The following is a 22,835-nucleotide window of genomic DNA, read 5'->3' as shown; positions in this document are numbered from 1 at the left end:
GTAACCAATGCCTGCTCCCTTAATGGCTCACTGAGCAAATGCACCACCCGGTGTGGGAGGATGTCACATGGATAAAGCAGGTGCCCTGAATCTGTGCAGCTACAATGGGCCTCAGTGCCAAAGGGATAGGGGAGGAGGAGGGGAAATCAGTCTTCGAGCGCTGGTCGCTATCCGTTGAGCCGCGTTGTCAAGTGGATGCTGCGCGATGCCTCATGTGGCCAAATTTCCCCTCCGGAAACCGCTCCGGCTTGGCTAAGCCCTGAAGAGATGGCCGGGTGCTGGAGGGCGGCCATGGAAGGAACTGCATGCACCCCAGCCGGAGCCGTCTGGGGAGGAGGAGATGGGGAAACCTCGACGGGATAAAGGATCCAAAGTTCGACAAAGGCGGCGCATCCAACATTTGTAGTTTAATAACAAAGCCTTTATTTCCGTGAATCTTTATAATAGACAGAAGAGTGTAACACAGAATCAATGAAAAAAAACACCACCGCTCTTCGTGGGAGTCCAGAGCCCTGGGTAGCATTGGGGCCCACGGTATTGACTGAGGGCCAGGGGGGTTGAGCGGGCGATGTTGGGACTGTGAGGAGATTAGGCAATTGCACAACGGTCAGTCGCATTCTCTGTTTAGGGAGAGATGACATTCGGGAGGAGCCAAGGGATATTGGGTGGGGCAAGAACAGGAGAATAGTCACCCAGTGGGTGAATGCCAGTTGTGGGACCGATTCAAGAGAGGCCCAGGCTTCGTCCACGGCCTGTCGGCTCATCTCACCCAATTTTCTGTGTGATGTTGAGGGATGAATATTGGGCCCAGGACACTGGGGAGGACTCCCCTCCCCGCCCCCCCGCCCCCCCACCGACCCCTGTTCTTCCTCCAGTAGTGGCTGACATGAATCTTGTCATTCATGTGGAAATGTCTTATGAAATTATACTGAGCGGCCTGCTGGTGGCGCTGTCCAGGGAGAGTATAAATACTCGGGCACGGGCCCAGCTTGCTCAGGGCATTCGTTAACAGGAACTAGTGAAGGACACAACTAGATCTCCATGTTGAAAAACAGTTGATTAAAGCCTTGTTTAATACTCAGACCAAGTGCCTAGTAGTTCTCTTACGTCAGTGGCTGCGGGATCTTTTACGTCCACCCGAGAGGGCAGACGGGGTGGGGGGGACCTCGGTTTAACGTGGCGTCTGAAAGACGGCGCCTCCGACAGCGCGGCGCTCTGCTGGGGGCTCGGCCTGGGTTATGGGGCTCAAGTCTCTGGCGTGGGGTTCGAGCTGACTGAGCCACGGCTGACGCCTACAGTACACAGAGCGCAGTACCCACTGCCTAATAAGCGGCACAATACAGAGGGCAGATTACACAGGGCATGGTATTCAGGGCGTAGTACTCGGCGCGTAGTATTCAAGGCATAGCACTCAAGCTGTACAGAATAGAATCACAGCACAGCACAGAAGGAGGCCGTTTGGCCCATCGAGTCTGCGCCAGCTCTTTCGAAGAGCGATCCAGTCAGTCCCACTCCCCCGCTCGTTCCCCAGATCCCTGCAATTTATTCTCCTTCCAGTATTTATCCAATTCCCTTTTGAAGGCTACTGTTGAATTTGGATCCACCGCCCGATCAGACAGCGCGTTCCAAATCCCAACCACTCGGAAACCGTTAAATGCACGCTGCACTGTTGCCCAGCTGGTGGTATTCAGGGTGCAGTGCGCCTTATGTACTGCGCCCTGTGCAATGTCTCGTGTATCGTGCCCTCCGTATTATGCCTGTCTACTGTGGGCTTTGTGTACTTTGACATATGTACTGCACCCTGTGTACCAGACAGTATCTACTCTGCCCTGTGTACTGTGCTGTGTGCATTGCACTGTGTACTGTGCCTTGGGTAATACCCCCTGTGTACTGCACCCTATCCACTCTGCCCTATGCACTCTGTCCTATGCACTCTGCCCTGTGTACTGCACCCTATCCACTGCGCCCTATGCACTCTGTCCTATGCACTCTGCCCTGTGTACTGCACCCTATCCACTGCGGCCTATGCACTCTGTCCTATGCACTCTGCCCTGTGTACTGCACCCTATCCACTGCGCCCTATGCACTCTGCCCGGTGCATTGAGCCCTGTGCCCCAGGCCCCACCGCCGCTCACTCGCAGGTGACGTTGGGCTGGTGCAGCAGCCGCCAGAGCCGGACGATCTCCTGCGGGCTGCGGCGGTGCACCATGAAGAGCCGGCGGTAGGCGCAAGGGTCCCAGTGCTCGGTCTCATTGATGCCGAAGCTGCGGAAGCCCGGGTGGCCGACGGGCGCCAGGCCCAGCCGCCGCAGGCACATGCCCATGTAGACGTCGTCGATGGGGAAGAGGGCCACGGCCCGGGAGGCGCGGGCCAGGCGGCGCACCAGGCGCCCCGAGTACAGCACCCCCGCCCCGCCGGCATAGGGCGGGTACCGGCCGCGGTAGAAGGCCCCGGGCACGTAGTACTTGAGGGCGGGGTCGCGGGCGGGCATGGCCTCCAGGATAGTGTCGCCCAGGAAGAGGTCACGGCTGAGGCCCGGCTGCAGCGCCCCCACGAAGCCCAGCAGCCGCTCGGTGTTGACAAAGACGTCGTCATCACCCTTGAAGACATAGCGGGCGGCGGGGCAGCGGGCGGCCAGCCAGGGCAGGAAGAGCACCTCCTTGAGGGTCAGGTTGAAGAAGGTGTCGCGGAAGGCCCACTGCAGTAGGTCACCGTGGCGCCGGCTCTCGCAGCCCAGCAGCCCGGCCAGGTCGGGATGCCCGTCGGCCGGCTTCTGCTGGCCCAGCAGGAAGACCAGCCGGGCCCCCGAGCCCCGGCCCAGCCCGCCCCAGGACTGGCGGATGGCCTGGCGCTGGGCGAAACTGGAGGCCTGGCTCTTAACGGCCAGCAGCAGCTGGACGGCAGGACGGCCCCGGCACAGGCCCCGGGGCTCCAGCAGCAGCGGGTAGGCCCGGCACCGCTGGTACAGCAGGAAGTCCTTCATCTGCTGGGGCAGCTGCCCGAAGTCCACAAAGCGGCCCGACTCCTCCAGGTCAGGCTGGCAGCCGGCTTCAGGGTCCCGGGAGGAGGAGGAGGAGAGCGACATGGGCAGCTGGTCGAGGCGACGCTGCTGCTGGTTCCACAGCGACTGCAGCGGGCAAGCCGGCCTCCAGAAGCCCCCGGGCCCCGCCAAGACCGCCCCGCTCTTGGTCCCCGTCCGTGTGATCCAGAGGGCCCAAAACACCAGCAGGTTGGACAGGAGGGTGCAGGCCGCCCAGAGGAGGCACCTCTTCTGCATCAGGTTCATCCCCGTCATCCCTCGGACCCCTGGGGAAGGCGAAAAAACAGACCTTTAGAGGAGAATTGGCGTTAGGTTCCTCCCCCTCCCCTCTCCTCCCCTCGCGCTGCGGCGTCCAGAACACCCCCCCCGCAACCGTCCCCGCTCAATCTGCACACTTGAGTGTTGGCTGGATATGCGACTGCGTGGGGCATCACAGCCAAGCCCAAGTCCGGCCCCCGTACGGGACTCTGATATTCACACGCACGCATTTCCCGTCACTGGGCAGTGATCAGGAGCAGGAACCCAGACTGATTCTCCCCTCTCCCTAACCCAGGGGTCACTGGGCAGTGATCAGGAGCAGGAACCCAGGCTGATTCTCCCCTCTCCCTAAACCAGGGGGTCACTGGGCAGTGATCAGGAGCAGGAACCCAGGCTGATTCTCCCCTCTCCCTAACCCAGGGGTCACTGGGCAGTGATCAGGAGCAGGGACCCTGGCTCATTCTCCCCTCTCCCTAACCCAGGGGGTCACTGGGCAGTGATCAGGAGCAGGAACCCTGGCTGATTCTCCCCTCTCTCTAACCCAGGGGTCACTGGGCAGTGATCAGGAGCAGGAACCCTGGCTGATTCTCCCCTCTCCCTAACCCAAGGGTCACCGGGCAGTGATCAGGAGCAGGAACCCTGGCTGATTCTTCCCTCTCTCTAACCCAGGGGTCACTGGCAGTGATCAGGAGGAGGAACCCTGGCTGATTCTCCCCACTCTCTAACCCATTGGGTTACTGGGCAGTGATCAGGAGCAGGAACCCTGGCTGATTCTCTCCTCTCCCTAACCCAGGGGGACACTGGGCAGTGATCAGGAGCAGGAACCCTGGCTGATTCTCCCCTCTCCCTAACCCAGGGGTCACCGGGCAGTGATCAGGAGCAGGAACCCTGGCTGATTCTCCCCTCTCCCTAACCCAGGGGGTCACTGGGCAGTGATCAGGAGCAGGAACCCTGGCTGATTCTCCCCTCTCCCTAGCCCAGGGGTCACTGGGCAGTGATCAGGAGCAGGAACCCTGGCTGATTCTCCCCTCTCCCTAACCCAGGGGGTCACTGGACAGTGATCAGGAGCAGGAACCCTGGCTGATTCTCCCCTCTATCTAACCCAGGGGGTCACTGGGCAGTGATCAGGAGCAGGAACCCTAGCTCATTCTCCCCTCTCCCTAACTCAGGGGTCACCGGGCAGTGATCAGGAGCAGGAACCCTGGCTGATTCTCCCCTCTCCCTAACCCAGGGGGTCACTGGGCAGTGATCAGGAGCAGGAACCCTGGCTCATTCTCCCCTCTCCCTAACCCAGGGGTCACCGGGCAGTGATCAGGAGCAGGAACCCTGGCTGATTCTCCCCTCTCCCTAACCCAGGGGGTCACTGGGCAGTGATCAGGAGCAGGAACCCTGGCTAATTCTCCCCTCTCTCTAACCCAGGGGGTCACTGGGCAGTGATCAGGAGCAGGAACCCTGGCTGATGCTCTCCTCTCCCTAACCCAGGGGTCACTGGACAGTGATCAGGAGCAGGAACCCTGGCTGATTCTCTCCTCTCCCTAACCCAGGGGTCACTGGGCAGTGATCAGGAGCAGGAACCCTGGCTGATTCTCCCCTCTCTCTAACCCAGGGGATCACTGGGCAGTGATCAGGAGCAGGAACCCTGGCTGATTCTCCCCTCTCTCTAACCCAGGGGTCACCAGGCAGTGATCAGGAGCAAGAACCCTGGCTGATTCTCCCCTCTCCCTAACCCAGGGGGTCACCGGGCAGTGATCAGGAGCAGGAACCCTGGCTGATTCTCCCCTCTCCCTAACCCAGGGGGTCACTGGGCAGTGATCAGGAGCAGGAACCCTGGCTGATTCTCCCCTCTCCCTAACCCAGGGTGTCACTGGGCAGTGATCAGGAGCAGGAACCCTGGCTGATTCTCCTCTCTCCCTAACCCAGGGGGTCACTGGGCAGTGATCAGGAGCAGGAACCCTGGCTGATTCTCCCCTCTCTCTAACCCAGGGGTCACTGGGCAGTGATCAGGAGCAGGAACCCTGGCTGATTCTCTCCTCTCGCTAACACAGGGGTCACCGGGCAGTGATCACGAGCAGGAACCCTGGCTGATTCTCCCCTCTCTCTAACCCAGGGGTCACTGGGCAGTGATCAGGAGCAGGAACCCTGGCTGATTCTCCCATCTCCCTAACCCAGGGGTCACTGGGCAGTGATCAGGAGCAGGAACCCTGGCTGATTCTCCCCTCTCCCTAACCCAGGGGGTCACTGGGCAGTGATCAGGAGCAGGAACCCTGGCTGATTCTCCCCTCTATCTAACCCAGGGGGTCACTGGGCAGTGATCAGGAGCAGGAACCCTGGCTGATTCTCTCCTCTCCCTAACCCAGGGGTCACTGGACAGTGATCAGGAGCAGGAACCCTGGCTGATTCTCCCCTCTCTCTAACCCAGGGGTCACTGGGCTGTGATCAGGAGCAGGAACCCTGGCTGATTCTCCCCTCTCTCTAACCCAGGGGTCACCGGGCAGTGATCAGGAGCAGGAACCCTGGCTGATTCTCCCCTCTCTCTAACCCAGGGGTCACCGGGCAGTGATCAGGAGCAGGAACCCTGGCTGATTCTCCCCTCTCCCTAACCCAGGGGGTCACCGGGAAGTGATCAGGAGCAGGAACCCTGGCTGATTCTCCCCTCTCCCTAACCCAGGGGGTCACCGGGCAGTGATCAGGAGCAGGAACCCTGGCTGATTCTCCCCTCTCCCTAACCCAGGGGGTCACGGGGCAGTGATCAGGAGCAGGAACCCTGGCTGATTCTCCCCTCTCCCTAACCCAGGGTGTCACTGGGCAGTGATCAGGAGCAGGAACCCTGGCTGATTCTCCTCTCTCCCTAACCCAGGGGGTCACTGGGCAGTGATCAGGAGCAGGAACCCTGGCTGATTCTCTCCTCTCGCTAACACAGGGGTCACCGGGCAGTGATCAGGAGCAGGAACCCTGGCTGATTCTCCCCTCTCTCTAACCCAGGGGTCACTGGGCAGTGATCAGGAGCAGGAACCCTGGCTGATTCTCCCCTCTCCCTAACCCAGGGGTCACTGGGCAGTGATCAGGAGCAGGAACCCTGGCTGATTCTCCTCTCTCTCTCTAACCCAGGGGTCACTGGGCAGTGATCAGGAGCAGGAACCCTGGCTGATTCTCCCCTCTCCCTAACCCAGGGGGTCACTGGACAGTGATCAGGAGCAGGAACCCTGGCTGATTCTCCCCTCTCTCTAACACAGGGGGTCACTGGGCAGTGATAAGGAGCAGGAACCCTGGCTGATTCTCCCCTCTCCCTAACCCAGGGGGTCACTGGGCAGTGATCAGGAGCAGGAACCCTGGCTGATTCTCCCCTCTATCTAACCCAGGGGGTCACTGGGCAGTGATCAGGAGCAGGAACCCTGGCTGATTCTCTCCTCTCCCTAACCCAGGGGTCACTGGACAGTGATCAGGAGCAGGAACCCTGGCTGATTCTCTCCTCTCCCTAACCCAGGGGTCACTGGGCAGTGATCAGGAGCAGGAACCCTGGCTGATTCTCCCTCTCTCTAACCCAGGGGTCACTGGGCAGTGATCAGGAGCAGGAACCCTGGCTGATTCTCTCCTCTCCCTAACCCAGGGGTCACTGGGCAGTGATCAGGAGCAGGAACCCTGGCTGATTCTCCCTCTCTCTAACCCAGGGGTCACTGGGCAGTGATCAGGAGCAGGAACCCTGGCTGATTCTCTCCTCTCTCTAACCCAGGGGTCACCGGGCAGTGATCAGGAGCAGGAACCCTGGCTGATTCTCCCCTCTCTCTAACCCAGGGGGTCACTGGGCAGTGATCAGGAGCAGGAACCCTGGCTAATTCTCCCCTCTCTCTAACCCAGGGGGTCACTGGGCAGTGATCAGGAGCAGGAACCCTGGCTGATGCTCTCCTCTCCCTAACCCAGGGGTCACTGGACAGTGATCAGGAGCAGGAACCCTGGCTGATTCTCTCCTCTCCCTAACCCAGGGGTCACTGGGCAGTGATCAGGAGCAGGAACCCTGGCTGATTCTCCCCTCTCTCTAACCCAGGGGATCACTGGGCAGTGATCAGGAGCAGGAACCCTGGCTGATTCTCCCCTCTCTCTAACCCAGGGGTCACCAGGCAGTGATCAGGAGCAAGAACCCTGGCTGATTCTCCCCTCTCCCTAACCCAGGGGGTCACCGGGCAGTGATCAGGAGCAGGAACCCTGGCTGATTCTCCCCTCTCCCTAACCCAGGGGGTCACTGGGCAGTGATCAGGAGCAGGAACCCTGGCTGATTCTCCCCTCTCCCTAACCCAGGGTGTCACTGGGCAGTGATCAGGAGCAGGAACCCTGGCTGATTCTCCTCTCTCCCTAACCCAGGGGGTCACTGGGCAGTGATCAGGAGCAGGAACCCTGGCTGATTCTCCCCTCTCTCTAACCCAGGGGTCACTGGGCAGTGATCAGGAGCAGGAACCCTGGCTGATTCTCTCCTCTCGCTAACACAGGGGTCACCGGGCAGTGATCAGGAGCAGGAACCCTGGCTGATTCTCCCCTCTCTCTAACCCAGGGGTCACTGGGCAGTGATCAGGAGCAGGAACCCTGGCTGATTCTCCCATCTCCCTAACCCAGGGGTCACTGGGCAGTGATCAGGAGCAGGAACCCTGGCTGATTCTCCTCTCTCTCTCTAACCCAGGGGTCACTGGGCAGTGATCAGGAGCAGGAACCCTGGCTGATTCTCCCCTCTCCCTAACCCAGGGGGTCACTGGACAGTGATCAGGAGCAGGAACCCTGGCTGATTCTCCCCTCTCTCTAACACAGGGGGTCACTGGGCAGTGATAAGGAGCAGGAACCCTGGCTGATTCTCCCCTCTCCCTAACCCAGGGGGTCACTGGGCAGTGATCAGGAGCAGGAACCCTGGCTGATTCTCCCCTCTATCTAACCCAGGGGGTCACTGGGCAGTGATCAGGAGCAGGAACCCTGGCTGATTCTCTCCTCTCCCTAACCCAGGGGTCACTGGACAGTGATCAGGAGCAGGAACCCTGGCTGATTCTCCCCTCTCTCTAACCCAGGGGTCACTGGGCTGTGATCAGGAGCAGGAACCCTGGCTGATTCTCCCCTCTCTCTAACCCAGGGGTCACCGGGCAGTGATCAGGAGCAGGAACCCTGGCTGATTCTCCCCTCTCTCTAACCCAGGGGTCACCGGGCAGTGATCAGGAGCAGGAACCCTGGCTGATTCTCCCCTCTCCCTAACCCAGGGGGTCACCGGGAAGTGATCAGGAGCAGGAACCCTGGCTGATTCTCCCCTCTCCCTAACCCAGGGGGTCACCGGGCAGTGATCAGGAGCAGGAACCCTGGCTGATTCTCCCCTCTCCCTAACCCAGGGGGTCACGGGGCAGTGATCAGGAGCAGGAACCCTGGCTGATTCTCCCCTCTCCCTAACCCAGGGTGTCACTGGGCAGTGATCAGGAGCAGGAACCCTGGCTGATTCTCCTCTCTCCCTAACCCAGGGGGTCACTGGGCAGTGATCAGGAGCAGGAACCCTGGCTGATTCTCCCCTCTCTCTAACCCAGGGGTCACTGGGCAGTGATCAGGAGCAGGAACCCTGGCTGATTCTCTCCTCTTGCTAACACAGGGGTCACCGGGCAGTGATCAGGAGCAGGAACCCTGGCTGATTCTCCCCTCTCTCTAACCCAGGGGTCACTGGGCAGTGATCAGGAGCAGGAACCCTGGCTGATTCTCCCCTCTCCCTAACCCAGGGGTCACTGGGCAGTGATCAGGAGCAGGAACCCTGGCTGATTCTCCTCTCTCTCTCTAACCCAGGGGTCACTGGGCAGTGATCAGGAGCAGGAACCCTGGCTGATTCTCCCCTCTCCCTAACCCAGGGGGTCACTGGACAGTGATCAGGAGCAGGAACCCTGGCTGATTCTCCCCTCTCTCTAACACAGGGGGTCACTGGGCAGTGATAAGGAGCAGGAACCCTGGCTGATTCTCCCCTCTCCCTAACCCAGGGGGTCACTGGGCAGTGATCAGGAGCAGGAACCCTGGCTGATTCTCCCCTCTATCTAACCCAGGGGGTCACTGGGCAGTGATCAGGAGCAGGAACCCTGGCTGATTCTCTCCTCTCCCTAACCCAGGGGTCACTGGACAGTGATCAGGAGCAGGAACCCTGGCTGATTCTCTCCTCTCCCTAACCCAGGGGTCACTGGGCAGTGATCAGGAGCAGGAACCCTGGCTGATTCTCCCTCTCTCTAACCCAGGGGTCACTGGGCAGTGATCAGGAGCAGGAACCCTGGCTGATTCTCTCCTCTCTCTAACCCAGGGGTCACTGGGCAGTGATCAGGAGCAGGAACCCTGGCTGATTCTCCCCTCTCTCTAACCCAGGGGTCACCGGGCAGTGATCAGGAGCAGGAACCCTGGCTGATTCTCCCCTCTCTCTAACCCAGGGGTCACTGGGCAGTTATCAGGAGCAGGAACCCTGGCTGATTCTCCTCTCTCCCTAACCCAGGGGGTCACTGGGCAGTGATCAGGAGCAGGAACCCTGGCTGATTCTCCCCTCTCTCTAACCCAGGGGTCACTGGGCAGTGATCAGGAGCAGGAACCCTGGCTGATTCTCTCCTCTCGCTAACACAGGGGTCACCGGGCAGTGATCAGGAGCAGGAACCCTGGCTGATTCTCCCCTCTCTCTAACCCAGGGGTCACTGGGCAGTGATCAGGAGCAGGAACCCTGGCTGATTCTCCCCTCTCCCTAACCCAGGGGTCACTGGGCAGTGATCAGGAGCAGGAACCCTGGCTGATTCTCCTCTCTCTCTCTAACCCAGGGGTCACTGGGCAGTGATCAGGAGCAGGAACCCTGGCTGATTCTCCCCTCTCCCTAACCCAGGGGGTCACTGGACAGTGATCAGGAGCAGGAACCCTGGCTGATTCTCCCCTCTCTCTAACACAGGGGGTCACTGGGCAGTGATAAGGAGCAGGAACCCTGGCTGATTCTCCCCTCTCCCTAACCCAGGGGGTCACTGGGCAGTGATCAGGAGCAGGAACCCTGGCTGATTCTCCCCTCTATCTAACCCAGGGGGTCACTGGGCAGTGATCAGGAGCAGGAACCCTGGCTGATTCTCTCCTCTCCCTAACCCAGGGGTCACTGGACAGTGATCAGGAGCAGGAACCCTGGCTGATTCTCTCCTCTCCCTAACCCAGGGGTCACTGGGCAGTGATCAGGAGCAGGAACCCTGGCTGATTCTCCCTCTCTCTAACCCAGGGGTCACTGGGCAGTGATCAGGAGCAGGAACCCTGGCTGATTCTCTCCTCTCCCTAACCCAGGGGTCACTGGGCAGTGATCAGGAGCAGGAACCCTGGCTGATTCTCCCTCTCTCTAACCCAGGGGTCACTGGGCAGTGATCAGGAGCAGGAACCCTGGCTGATTCTCTCCTCTCTCTAACCCAGGGGTCACCGGGCAGTGATCAGGAGCAGGAACCCTGGCTGATTCTCCCCTCTCTCTAACCCAGGGGGTCACTGGGCAGTGATCAGGAGCAGGAACCCTGGCTAATTCTCCCCTCTCTCTAACCCAGGGGGTCACTGGGCAGTGATCAGGAGCAGGAACCCTGGCTGATGCTCTCCTCTCCCTAACCCAGGGGTCACTGGACAGTGATCAGGAGCAGGAACCCTGGCTGATTCTCTCCTCTCCCTAACCCAGGGGTCACTGGGCAGTGATCAGGAGCAGGAACCCTGGCTGATTCTCCCCTCTCTCTAACCCAGGGGATCACTGGGCAGTGATCAGGAGCAGGAACCCTGGCTGATTCTCCCCTCTCTCTAACCCAGGGGTCACCAGGCAGTGATCAGGAGCAAGAACCCTGGCTGATTCTCCCCTCTCCCTAACCCAGGGGGTCACCGGGCAGTGATCAGGAGCAGGAACCCTGGCTGATTCTCCCCTCTCCCTAACCCAGGGGGTCACTGGGCAGTGATCAGGAGCAGGAACCCTGGCTGATTCTCCCCTCTCCCTAACCCAGGGTGTCACTGGGCAGTGATCACGAGCAGGAACCCTGGCTGATTCTCCTCTCTCCCTAACCCAGGGGGTCACTGGGCAGTGATCAGGAGCAGGAACCCTGGCTGATTCTCCCCTCTCTCTAACCCAGGGGTCACTGGGCAGTGATCAGGAGCAGGAACCCTGGCTGATTCTCTCCTCTCGCTAACACAGGGGTCACCGGGCAGTGATCAGGAGCAGGAACCCTGGCTGATTCTCCCCTCTCTCTAACCCAGGGGTCACTGGGCAGTGATCAGGAGCAGGAACCCTGGCTGATTCTCCCATCTCCCTAACCCAGGGGTCACTGGGCAGTGATCAGGAGCAGGAACCCTGGCTGATTCTCCTCTCTCTCTCTAACCCAGGGGTCACTGGGCAGTGATCAGGAGCAGGAACCCTGGCTGATTCTCCCCTCTCCCTAACCCAGGGGGTCACTGGACAGTGATCAGGAGCAGGAACCCTGGCTGATTCTCCCCTCTCTCTAACACAGGGGGTCACTGGGCAGTGATAAGGAGCAGGAACCCTGGCTGATTCTCCCCTCTCCCTAACCCAGGGGGTCACTGGGCAGTGATCAGGAGCAGGAACCCTGGCTGATTCTCCCCTCTATCTAACCCAGGGGGTCACTGGGCAGTGATCAGGAGCAGGAACCCTGGCTGATTCTCTCCTCTCCCTAACCCAGGGGTCACTGGACAGTGATCAGGAGCAGGAACCCTGGCTGATTCTCCCCTCTCTCTAACCCAGGGGTCACTGGGCTGTGATCAGGAGCAGGAACCCTGGCTGATTCTCCCCTCTCTCTAACCCAGGGGTCACCGGGCAGTGATCAGGAGCAGGAACCCTGGCTGATTCTCCCCTCTCTCTAACCCAGGGGTCACCGGGCAGTGATCAGGAGCAGGAACCCTGGCTGATTCTCCCCTCTCCCTAACCCAGGGGGTCACCGGGAAGTGATCAGGAGCAGGAACCCTGGCTGATTCTCCCCTCTCCCTAACCCAGGGGGTCACCGGGCAGTGATCAGGAGCAGGAACCCTGGCTGATTCTCCCCTCTCCCTAACCCAGGGGGTCACGGGGCAGTGATCAGGAGCAGGAACCCTGGCTGATTCTCCCCTCTCCCTAACCCAGGGTGTCACTGGGCAGTGATCAGGAGCAGGAACCCTGGCTGATTCTCCTCTCTCCCTAACCCAGGGGGTCACTGGGCAGTGATCAGGAGCAGGAACCCTGGCTGATTCTCCCCTCTCTCTAACCCAGGGGTCACTGGGCAGTGATCAGGAGCAGGAACCCTGGCTGATTCTCTCCTCTCGCTAACACAGGGGTCACCGGGCAGTGATCAGGAGCAGGAACCCTGGCTGATTCTCCCCTCTCTCTAACCCAGGGGTCACTGGGCAGTGATCAGGAGCAGGAACCCTGGCTGATTCTCCCCTCTCCCTAACCCAGGGGTCACTGGGCAGTGATCAGGAGCAGGAACCCTGGCTGATTCTCCCCTCTCCCTAACCCAGGGGGTCACTGGACAGTGATCAGGAGCAGGAACCCTGGCTGATTCTCCCCTCTCTCTAACACAGGGGGTCACTGGGCAGTGATAAGGAGCAGGAACCCTGGCTGATTCTCCCCTCTCCCTAACCCAGGGGGTCACTGGGCAGTGATCAGGAGCAGGAACCCTGGCTGATTCTCCCCTCTATCTAACCCAGGGGGTCACTGGGCAGTGATCAGGAGCAGGAACCCTGGCTGATTCTCTCCTCTCCCTAACCCAGGGGTCACTGGACAGTGATCAGGAGCAGGAACCCTGGCTGATTCTCTCCTCTCCCTAACCCAGGGGTCACTGGGCAGTGATCAGGAGCAGGAACCCTGGCTGATTCTCCCTCTCTCTAACCCAGGGGTCACTGGGCAGTGATCAGGAGCAGGAACCCTGGCTGATTCTCTCCTCTCTCTAACCCAGGGGTCACTGGGCAGTGATCAGGAGCAGGAACCCTGGCTGATTCTCCCCTCTCTCTAACCCAGGGGTCACCGGGCAGTGATCAGGAGCAGGAACCCTGGCTGATTCTCCCCTCTCTCTAACCCAGGGGTCACTGGGCAGTGATCAGGAGCAGGAACCCTGGCTGATTCTCCTCTCTCCCTAACCCAGGGGGTCACTGGGCAGTGATCAGGAGCAGGAACCCTGGCTGATTCTCCCCTCTCTCTAACCCAGGGGTCACTGGGCAGTGATCAGGAGCAGGAACCCTGGCTGATTCTCTCCTCTCGCTAACACAGGGGTCACCGGGCAGTGATCAGGAGCAGGAACCCTGGCTGATTCTCCCCTCTCTCTAACCCAGGGGTCACTGGGCAGTGATCAGGAGCAGGAACCCTGGCTGATTCTCCCCTCTCCCTAACCCAGGGGTCACTGGGCAGTGATCAGGAGCAGGAACCCTGGCTGATTCTCCTCTCTCTCTCTAACCCAGGGGTCACTGGGCAGTGATCAGGAGCAGGAACCCTGGCTGATTCTCCCCTCTCCCTAACCCAGGGGGTCACTGGACAGTGATCAGGAGCAGGAACCCTGGCTGATTCTCCCCTCTCTCTAACACAGGGGGTCACTGGGCAGTGATAAGGAGCAGGAACCCTGGCTGATTCTCCCCTCTCCCTAACCCAGGGGGTCACTGGGCAGTGATCAGGAGCAGGAACCCTGGCTGATTCTCCCCTCTATCTAACCCAGGGGGTCACTGGGCAGTGATCAGGAGCAGGAACCCTGGCTGATTCTCTCCTCTCCCTAACCCAGGGGTCACTGGACAGTGATCAGGAGCAGGAACCCTGGCTGATTCTCTCCTCTCCCTAACCCAGGGGTCACTGGGCAGTGATCAGGAGCAGGAACCCTGGCTGATTCTCCCTCTCTCTAACCCAGGGGTCACTGGGCAGTGATCAGGAGCAGGAACCCTGGCTGATTCTCCCCTCTCCCTAACCCAGGGGGTCACCGGGCAGTGATCAGGAGCAGGAACCCTGGCTGATTCTCCCCTCTCCCTAACCCAGGGGGTCACCGGGCAGTGATCAGGAGCAGGAACCCTGGCTGATTCTCCCCTCTCCCTAACCCAGGGGGTCACCGGGCAGTGATCAGGAGCAGGAACCCTGGCTGATTCTCCCCTCTCCCTAACCCAGGGGGTCACTGGGCAGTGATCAGGAGCAGGAACCCTGGCTGATTCTCCCCTCTCTCTAACCCAGGGGTCACTGGGCAGTGATCAGGAGCAGGAACCCTGGCTGATTCTCCCCTCTCTCTAACCCAGGGGTCACTGGGCAATGATCAGGAGCAGGAACCCTGGCTGATTCTCCCCTCTCCCTAACCCAGGGGGTCACTGGGCAGTGATCAGGAGCAGGAACCCTGGCTGATTCTCCCCTCTCTCTAACCCAGGGGTCACTGGGCAGTGATCAGGAGCAGGAGCCCTGGCTGATTCTCCCCTCTCTCTAACCCAGGGCTCACTGGGCAGTGATCAGGAGCAGGAACCCTGGCTGATTCTCCCCTCTCCCTAACCCAGGGGGTCACTGGGCAGTGATCAGGAGCAGGAACCCTGGCTGATTCTCCCCTCTCCCTAACCCAGGGGGTCACTGGGCAGTGATCAGGAGCAGGAACCCTGGCTGATTCTCTCCTCTCTCTAACCCAGGGGGTCACCGGGCAGTGATCAGGAGCAGGAACCCTGGCTGATTCTCCCCTCTCTCTAACCCAGGGGTCACAGGGCAGTGATCAGGACCAGGAACCCTGGCTGATTCTCCCCTCTCTCTAACCCAGGGGTCACCGGGCAGTGATCAGGAGCAGGAACCCTGGCTGATTCTCTCCTCTCCCTAACCCAGGGGGACACTGGGCAGTGATCAGGAGCAGGAACCCTGGCTGATTCTCCCCTCTCCCTAACCCAGGGGTCACCGGGCAGTGATCAGGAGCAGGAACCCTGGCTGATTCTACCCTCTCCCTAACCCAGGGGGTCACTGGGCAGTGATCAGGAGCAGGAACCCTGGCTGATTCTCCCCTCTCCCTAACCCAGGGGGTCACCGGGCAGTGATCAGGAGCAGGAACCCTGGCTGATTCTCCCCTCTCCCTAACCCAGGGGGTCACTGGGCAGTGATCAGGAGCAGGAACCCTGGCTGATTCTCCCCTCTATCTAACCCAGGGGGTCACTGGGCAGTGATCAGGAGCAGGAACCCTGGCTCATTCTCCCCTCTCCCTAACCCAGGGGTCACCGGGCAGTGATCAGGAGCAGGAACCCTGGCTGATTCTCCCCTCTCCCTAACCCAGGGGGTCACTGGGCAGTGATCAGGAGCAGGAACCCTGGCTCATTCTCCCCTCTCCCTAACCCAGGGGTCACCGGGCAGTGATCAGGAGCAGGAACCCTGGCTGATTCTCCCCTCTCCCTAACCCAGGGGGTCACTGGGCAGTGATCAGGAGCAGGAACCCTGGCTAATTCTCCCCTCTCTCTAACCCAGGGGGTCACTGGGCAGTGATCAGGAGCAGGAACCCTGGCTGATGCTCTCCTCTCCCTAACCCAGGGGTCACTGGACAGTGATCAGGAGCAGGAACCCTGGCTGATTCTCTCCTCTCCCTAACCCAGGGGTCACATGGCAGTGATCAGGAGCAGGAACCCTGGCTGATTCTCCCCTCTCTCTAACCCAGGGGATCACTGGGCAGTGATCAGGAGCAGGAACCCTGGCTGATTCTCCCCTCTCTCTAACCCAGGGGTCACCGGGCAGTGATCAGGAGCAAGAACCCTGGCTGATTCTCCCCTCTCCCTAACCCAGGGGGTCACCGGGCAGTGATCAGGAGCAGGAACCCTGGCTGATTCTCCCCTCTCCCTAACCCAGGCGGTCACTGGGCAGTGATCAGGAGCAGGAACCCTGGCTGATTCTCCCCTCTCCCTAACCCAGGGTGTCACTGGGCAGTGATCAGGAGCAGGAACCCTGGCTGATTCTCCTCTCTCCCTAACCCAGGGGGTCACTGGGCAGTGATCAGGAGCAGGAACCCTGGCTGATTCTCCCCTCTCTCTAACCCAGGGGTCACTGGGCAGTGATCAGGAGCAGGAACCCTGGCTGATTCTCTCCTCTCGCTAACACAGGGGTCACCGGGCAGTGATCAGGAGCAGGAACACTGGCTGATTCTCCCCTCTCTCTAACCCAGGGGTCACTGGGCAGTGATCAGGAGCAGGAACCCTGGCTGATTCTCCCCTCTCCCTAACCCAGGGGTCACTGGGCAGTGATCAGGAGCAGGAACCCTGGCTGATTCTCCTCTCTCTCTCTAACCCAGGGGTCACTGGGCAGTGATCAGGAGCAGGAACCCTGGCTGATTCTCCCCTCTCCCTAACCCAGGGGGTCACTGGACAGTGATCAGGAGCAGGAACCCTGGCTGATTCTCCCCTCTCTCTAACACAGGGGGTCACTGGGCAGTGATAAGGAGCAGGAACCCTGGCTGATTCTCCCCTCTCCCTAACCCAGGGGGTCACTGGGCAGTGATCAGGAGCAGGAACCCTGGCTGATTCTCCCCTCTATCTAACCCAGGGGGTCACTGGGCAGTGATCAGGAGCAGGAACCCTGGCTGATTCTCTCCTCTCCCTAACCCAGGGGTCACCGGGCAGTGATCAGGAGCAGGAACCCTGGCTGATTCTCCCCTCTCTCTAACCCAGGGGTCACCGGGCAGTGATCAGGAGCAGGAACCCTGGCTGATTCTCCCCTCTCCCTAACCCAGGGGGTCACCGGGCAGTGATCAGGAGCAGGAACCCTGGCTGATTCTCCCCTCTCCCTAACCCAGGGGGTCACCGGGCAGTGATCAGGAGCAGGAACCCTGGCTGATTCTCCCCTCTCCCTAACCCAGGGGGTCACTGGGCAGTGATCAGGAGCAGGAACCCTGGCTGATTCTCCCCTCTCTCTAACCCAGGGGTCACTGGGCAGTGATCAGGAGCAGGAACCCTGGCTGATTCTCCCCTCTCTCTAACCCAGGGGTCACTGGGCAATGATCAGGAGCAGGAACCCTGGCTGATTCTCCCCTCTCCCTAACCCAGGGGGTCACTGGGCAGTGATCAGGAGCAGGAACCCTGGCTGATTCTCCCCTCTCTCTAACCCAGGGGTCACTGGGCAGTGATCAGGAGCAGGAACCCTGGCTGATTCTCCCCTCTCCCTAACCCAGGGGGTCACTGGGCAGTGATCAGGAGCAGGAACCCTGGCTGATTCTCTCCTCTCTCTAACCCAGGGGGTCACCGGGCAGTGATCAGGAGCAGGAACCCTGGCTGATTCTCCCCTCTCTCTAACCCAGGGGTCACAGGGCAGTGATCAGGACCAGGAACCCTGGCTGATTCTCCCCTCTCTCTAACCCAGCGGTCACCGGGCAGTGATCAGGTGCAGGAACCCTGGCTGATTCTCCCCTCTCCCTAACCCAGGGGGTCACTGGGCAGTAATCAGGAGCAGGAACCCTGGCTGATTCTCCCCTCTCCCTAACCCAGGGGGTCACTGGGCAGTGATCAGGAGCAGGAACCCTGGCTGATTCTCCCCTCTCCCTAACCCAGGGGGTCACTGGGCAGTGATCAGGAGCAGGAACCCTGGCTGATTCTCCCCTCTCTCTAACACAGGGGGTCACTGGGCAGTGATAAGGAGCAGGAACCCTGGCTGATTCTCCCCTCTCCCTAACCCAGGGGGTCACTGGGCAGTGATCAGGAGCAGGAACCCTGGCTGATTCTCCCCTCTATCTAACCCAGGGGGTCACTGGGCAGTGATCAGGAGCAGGAACCCTGGCTGATTCTCTCCTCTCCCTAACCCAGGGGTCACTGGACAGTGATCAGGAGCAGGAACCCTGGCTGATTCTCTCCTCTCCCTAACCCAGGGGTCACTGGGCAGTGATCAGGAGCAGGAACCCTGGCTGATTCTCCCCTCTCTCTAACCCAGGGGTCACTGGGCAGTGATCAGGAGCAGGAACCCTGGCTGATTCTCTCCTCTCTCTAACCCAGGGGTCACTGGGCAGTGATCAGGAGCAGGAACCCTGGCTGATTCTCCCCTCTCTCTAACCCAGGGGTCACCGGGCAGTGATCAGGAGCAGGAACCCTGGCTGATTCTCCCCTCTCTCTAACCCAGGGGTCACCGGGCAGTGATCAGGAGCAGGAACCCTGGCTGATTCTCCCCTCTCCCTAACCCAGGGGGTCACCGGGCAGTGATCAGGAGCAGGAACCCTGGCTGATTCTCCCCTCTCCCTAACCCAGGGGGTCACCGGGCAGTGATCAGGAGCAGGAACCCTGGCTGATTCTCCCCTCTCCCTAACCCAGGGGGTCACTGGGCAGTGATCAGGAGCAGGAACCCTGGCTGATTCTCCCCTCTCTCTAACCCAGGGGTCACTGGGCAGTGATCAGGAGCAGGAACCCTGGCTGATTCTCCCCTCTCTCTAACCCAGGGGTCACTGGGCAATGATCAGGAGCAGGAACCCTGGCTGATTCTCCCCTCTCCCTAACCCAGGGGGTCACTGGGCAGTGATCAGGAGCAGGAACCCTGGCTGATTCTCCCCTCTCTCTAACCCAGGGGTCACTGGGCAGTGATCAGGAGCAGGAACCCTGGCTGATTCTCCCCTCTCCCTAACCCAGGGGGTCACTGGGCAGTGATCAGGAGCAGGAACCCTGGCTGATTCTCTCCTCTCTCTAACCCAGGGGGTCACCGGGCAGTGATCAGGAGCAGGAACCCTGGCTGATTCTCCCCTCTCTCTAACCCAGGGGTCACAGGGCAGTGATCAGGACCAGGAACCCTGGCTGATTCTCCCCTCTCTCTAACCCAGCGGTCACCGGGCAGTGATCAGGAGCAGGAACCCTGGCTGATTCTCCCCTCTCCCTAACCCAGGGGGTCACTGGGCAGTAATCAGGAGCAGGAACCCTGGCTGATTCTCCCCTCTCCCTAACCCAGGGGGTCACTGGGCAGTGATCAGGAGCAGGAACCCTGGCTGATTCTCCCCTCTCCCTAACCCAGGGGGTCACTGGGCAGTGATCAGGAGCAGGAACCCTGGCTGATTCTCCCCTCTCCCTAACCCAGGGGGTCACTGGGCAGTGATCAGGAGCAGGAACCCTGGCTGATTCTCCCCTCTCCCTAACCCAGGGGGTCACTGGGCAGTGATCAGGAGCAGGAACCCTGGCTGATTCTCCCCTCTCTCTAACCCAGGGGGTCACTGGGCAGTGATCAGGAGCAGGAACCCTGGCTGATTCTCCCCTCTCTCTAACCCAGGGGGCCACCGGGTCCGGAGCAGAGCGCGCCCGCGGTTTTAATGTCACTCCGCGGAGCCACGAAGGGGAGGCTTGGCAGCGTCACGCCGCGAGCAGTAGCGTTTACTCACAGACTGAGCCTTCGAGATCAGGATCCGAAGGGGAATCGGAAGCCGCGGGGTTGTAAACGAGTGTTTTTAAATGAATGTTAGGAGAGGTGTGGGGAGCGGATGGCAAGAACGAGGCCTGAGCAACCTCCACCTCCTGCCACAGGCCACCCCGGAGCGTGGACCTGGCGCCCCCTAGAGAATGGGAGGAGGACCTGCTCCCTAACCCGCAGGCCGAGACTCGGTGGGCAGCCCTTGTGGGTTCCAGCCTCGCTGCAGGGACTTGAGCACAAATGCTAGGCCGACGCTGCCAGTGCCAGTACTGAGGGAGCGCCACACTGTCGGAGGGGCAGTACTGAGGGAGCGCCGCACTGATCGGAGGGGCAGTACTGAGGGAGGGCCGCACTGTCGGAGGGGCAGTACTGAGGGAGCGCGGCACTGTTGGAGGGGCAGTACTGAGGGAGCGTCGCACTGTCGGAGGGGCAGTACTGAGGGAGCGCCGCACTGATCGGAGGGGCAGTACTGAGGGAGGGCCGCACTGTCGGAGCGGCAGTACTGAGGGAGCGCCGCACTGATCGGAGGGACAGTACTGAGGGAGGGCCGCACTGTCGGAGGGGCAGTACTGAGGGAGCGCGGCACTGTTGGAGGGGCAGTACTGAGGGAGCGTCGCACTGTCGGAGTGGCGGTTCTGAGGGAGCGCCGCAGTGTCGGAGGGGCGGAACTGAGGCAGCGCCGCACTGTCGGAGGGGCGGTACTGAGGGAGCGCCGCACTGTCGGAGGGGCGGTACTGAGGGAGCGCCGCACTGTCGGAGGGGCAGTACCGAGGGAGCGCTGCACTGTCGGAGGGCAGTACTGAGAGAGCGCCGCACTGTCATGGGGCAGTACTGAGGGAGCGCCGCACTGTCGGAGGGGCAGTACTGAGGGAGCGCCGCACTGTCGGAGGGGCGGTACTGAGGGAGCGCCGCACTGTCGGAGGGGCAGTACTGAGAGAGCGCCGCACTGTCGGAGGGGCAGTACTGAGGGAGCGCCGCACTGTCGGAGAGGCGGTACTGAGGGAGCGCCGCACTGTCGGAGGGGCGGTACTGAGGGAGCGCCGCACTGTCGGAGGGGCGGTACTGAGGGAGCGCCGCACTGTCGGAGGGGCGGTACTGAGAGAGCGCCGCACTGTCAGAGGGGCAGTACTGAGGGAGCGCCGCACTGTCGGAGAGGCGGTACTGAGGGAGAGCCGCACTGTCGGAGGGGCAGTACTGAGGGAGCGCCGCACTGTCGGAGAGGCGGTACTGAGGGAGAGCCGCACTGTCGGAGGGGCAGTACTGAGGGAGCGCCGCACTGTCGGAGAGGCGGTACTGAGGGAGAGCTGCACTGTCGGAGGGGCAGTACTGAGGGAGCGCCGCACTGTCGGAGGGGCGGTACTGAGGGAGCGCCGCACTGTCGGAGGGGCGGTACTGAGGGAGCGCCGCACTGTCGGAGGGGCAGTACTGAGAGAGCGCCGCACTGTCAGAGGGGCAGTACTGAGGGAGCGCCGCACTGTCGGAGAGGCGGTACTGAGGGAGTGCAGCACTGTCAGAGGGGCCATCTTTCGGATGAGACGTTAAACCGAGGCCCCGTCTGCTCTCTCAGGCGGATGTAAAAGATCCCACGGCCACTATTGGAAGAAGAGCAGGGGGAGTTCTCCCCGGTGTCCTGGGGCCAATATTTATCCCTGAACCAGCATCACTAAAACAGATGATCTGGGTCATTATCACATAGCGGTTCGTGGGAGCTTGCTGTGCGCAAATAGACTGCTGCGTTTCCTACATTACAACAGTGACTGCACTTCAAAAAGTACTTCATTGGCTGTAAAGCACTTTGGGATGATGAAAGGCGCTGTAGAAATTCGAGTGTCTTTGGGATATTGACAGTCCCCCCACAACCTGTTTCCCTCCCATTACACACAATTTTTTAAACGTTACTCCGATACAGTTACAGCTATTTTTATTCCTCCTCGCTGTAAAGTCAGAGGAGCGGCAAATTCATTGTATTGTGGAAGAAAAAATAAATAAAATATTGGCCAGGACACCGGGGAGAACTCTTCTTCCAACAGTGGCCGTGGGATCTTTTACATACACCTGAGAGAGCAGACGGGGCCTAGGTTTATCATCTCATCTGAAAGACGGCCCCTCCGACAATGCGGCGCTCCCTCAGTACTGCCCCTCCGACAGTGCGGTGCTCCCTCAGTACTGCCCCTCCGACAGTGCGGCGCTCCCTCAGTACTGCCCCTCCGACAGTGCGGCGCTCCCTCAGTACTGCACCTCCGACAGTGCGGCGCTCCCTCAGTACCGCCCCTCCGACAGTGCGGCGCTCCCTCAGTACCGCACCTCCGACAGTGCGGCGCTCCCTCAGTACCGCCCCTCCGACAGTGCGGCGCTCCCTCAGTACCGCCCCTCCGACAGTGCGGCGCTCCCTCAGTACCGCCCCTCCGACAGTGCGGCGCTCCCTCAGTACCGCCCCTCCGACAGTGCGGCGCTCCCTCAGTACCGCCCCTCCGACAGTGCGGCGCTCCCTCAGTACCGCCCCTCCGACAGTGCGGCGCTCCCTCAGTACCGACCCTCCGACAGTGCGGCGCTCCCTCAGTACCGCCCCTCCGACAGTGCGGCGCTCCCTCAGTACCGCCCCTCCGACAGTGCGGCGCCCCCTCAGTACCGCCCCTCCGACAGTGCGGCGCTCCCTCAGTACCGCCCCTCCGACAGTGCGGCGCTCCCTCAGTACCGCCCCTCCGACACTCCCTCAGTACCGCCCCTCCGACAGTGCGGCGCTCCCTCAGTACCGCCCCTCCGACAGTGCGGCGCTCCCTCAGTACCGCCCCTCCGACAGTGCGGCGCCCCCTCAGTACCGCCCCTCCGACAGTACGGCGCTCCCTCAGTACTGCCCCCTCCCACAGTGCGGCGCTCCCTCAGTACTGCCCCTCCGACAGTGCGGCGCTCCCTCAGTACTGCCCCCTCCCACAGTGCGGCGCTCCCTCAGTACTGCCCCTCCGACAGTGCAGCGCTCCCTCAGTACCGCCCCTCCGACAGTGCGGCGCTCCCTCAGTACTGTCCCTCCGACAGTGCGGCGCTCCCTCAATACTGTCACTGGGAGTGTCAGCCTAGATTTTTGTGCTCAAATCTCTGGCGTGGAACTCGAACCCACGACCTTCTGACTCAGAGACGAGAGCGAGAGAGAGAGATACCCACTGAGCCATGATTGGATTAAAACTGTAAAAAGTAGCTGGTTACTGAACTTTTCCCCATGTATAAAAC

At 60.8% G+C, this 22,835-nt stretch overlaps 1 protein-coding gene across 1 annotated transcript in view; it reads right to left on the bottom strand.

The window, feature by feature from the left end:
• Positions 1 to 405: 405 nt before the first annotated feature.
• Positions 406 to 22,835, bottom strand: part of LOC147092902 (N-acetyllactosaminide beta-1,3-N-acetylglucosaminyltransferase 2) — a 56,088-nt gene continuing 33,658 nt past the window's right edge. The window contains exon 3 of the mRNA XM_085976198.1: positions 406 to 3,306. Within this exon, the coding sequence (XP_085832324.1) occupies positions 2,132 to 3,295 (1,164 nt within the window). The 5' untranslated portion in view covers positions 3,296 to 3,306 and the 3' untranslated portion in view covers positions 406 to 2,131. The remainder of the gene's footprint in view (positions 3,307 to 22,835) is intronic.

The sequence above is a fragment of the Somniosus microcephalus genome, unplaced genomic scaffold (genome assembly GCF_052327205.1).
Source record: "Somniosus microcephalus isolate GS21.2 unplaced genomic scaffold, FLI_Smic_1.0 unresolved_chr2, whole genome shotgun sequence".
Taxonomy (NCBI): domain Eukaryota; kingdom Metazoa; phylum Chordata; class Chondrichthyes; order Squaliformes; family Somniosidae; genus Somniosus; species Somniosus microcephalus.
Note: the sequence above shows the minus strand (reverse complement) of the source record. Positions and strands in the feature narration are given on the sequence as shown.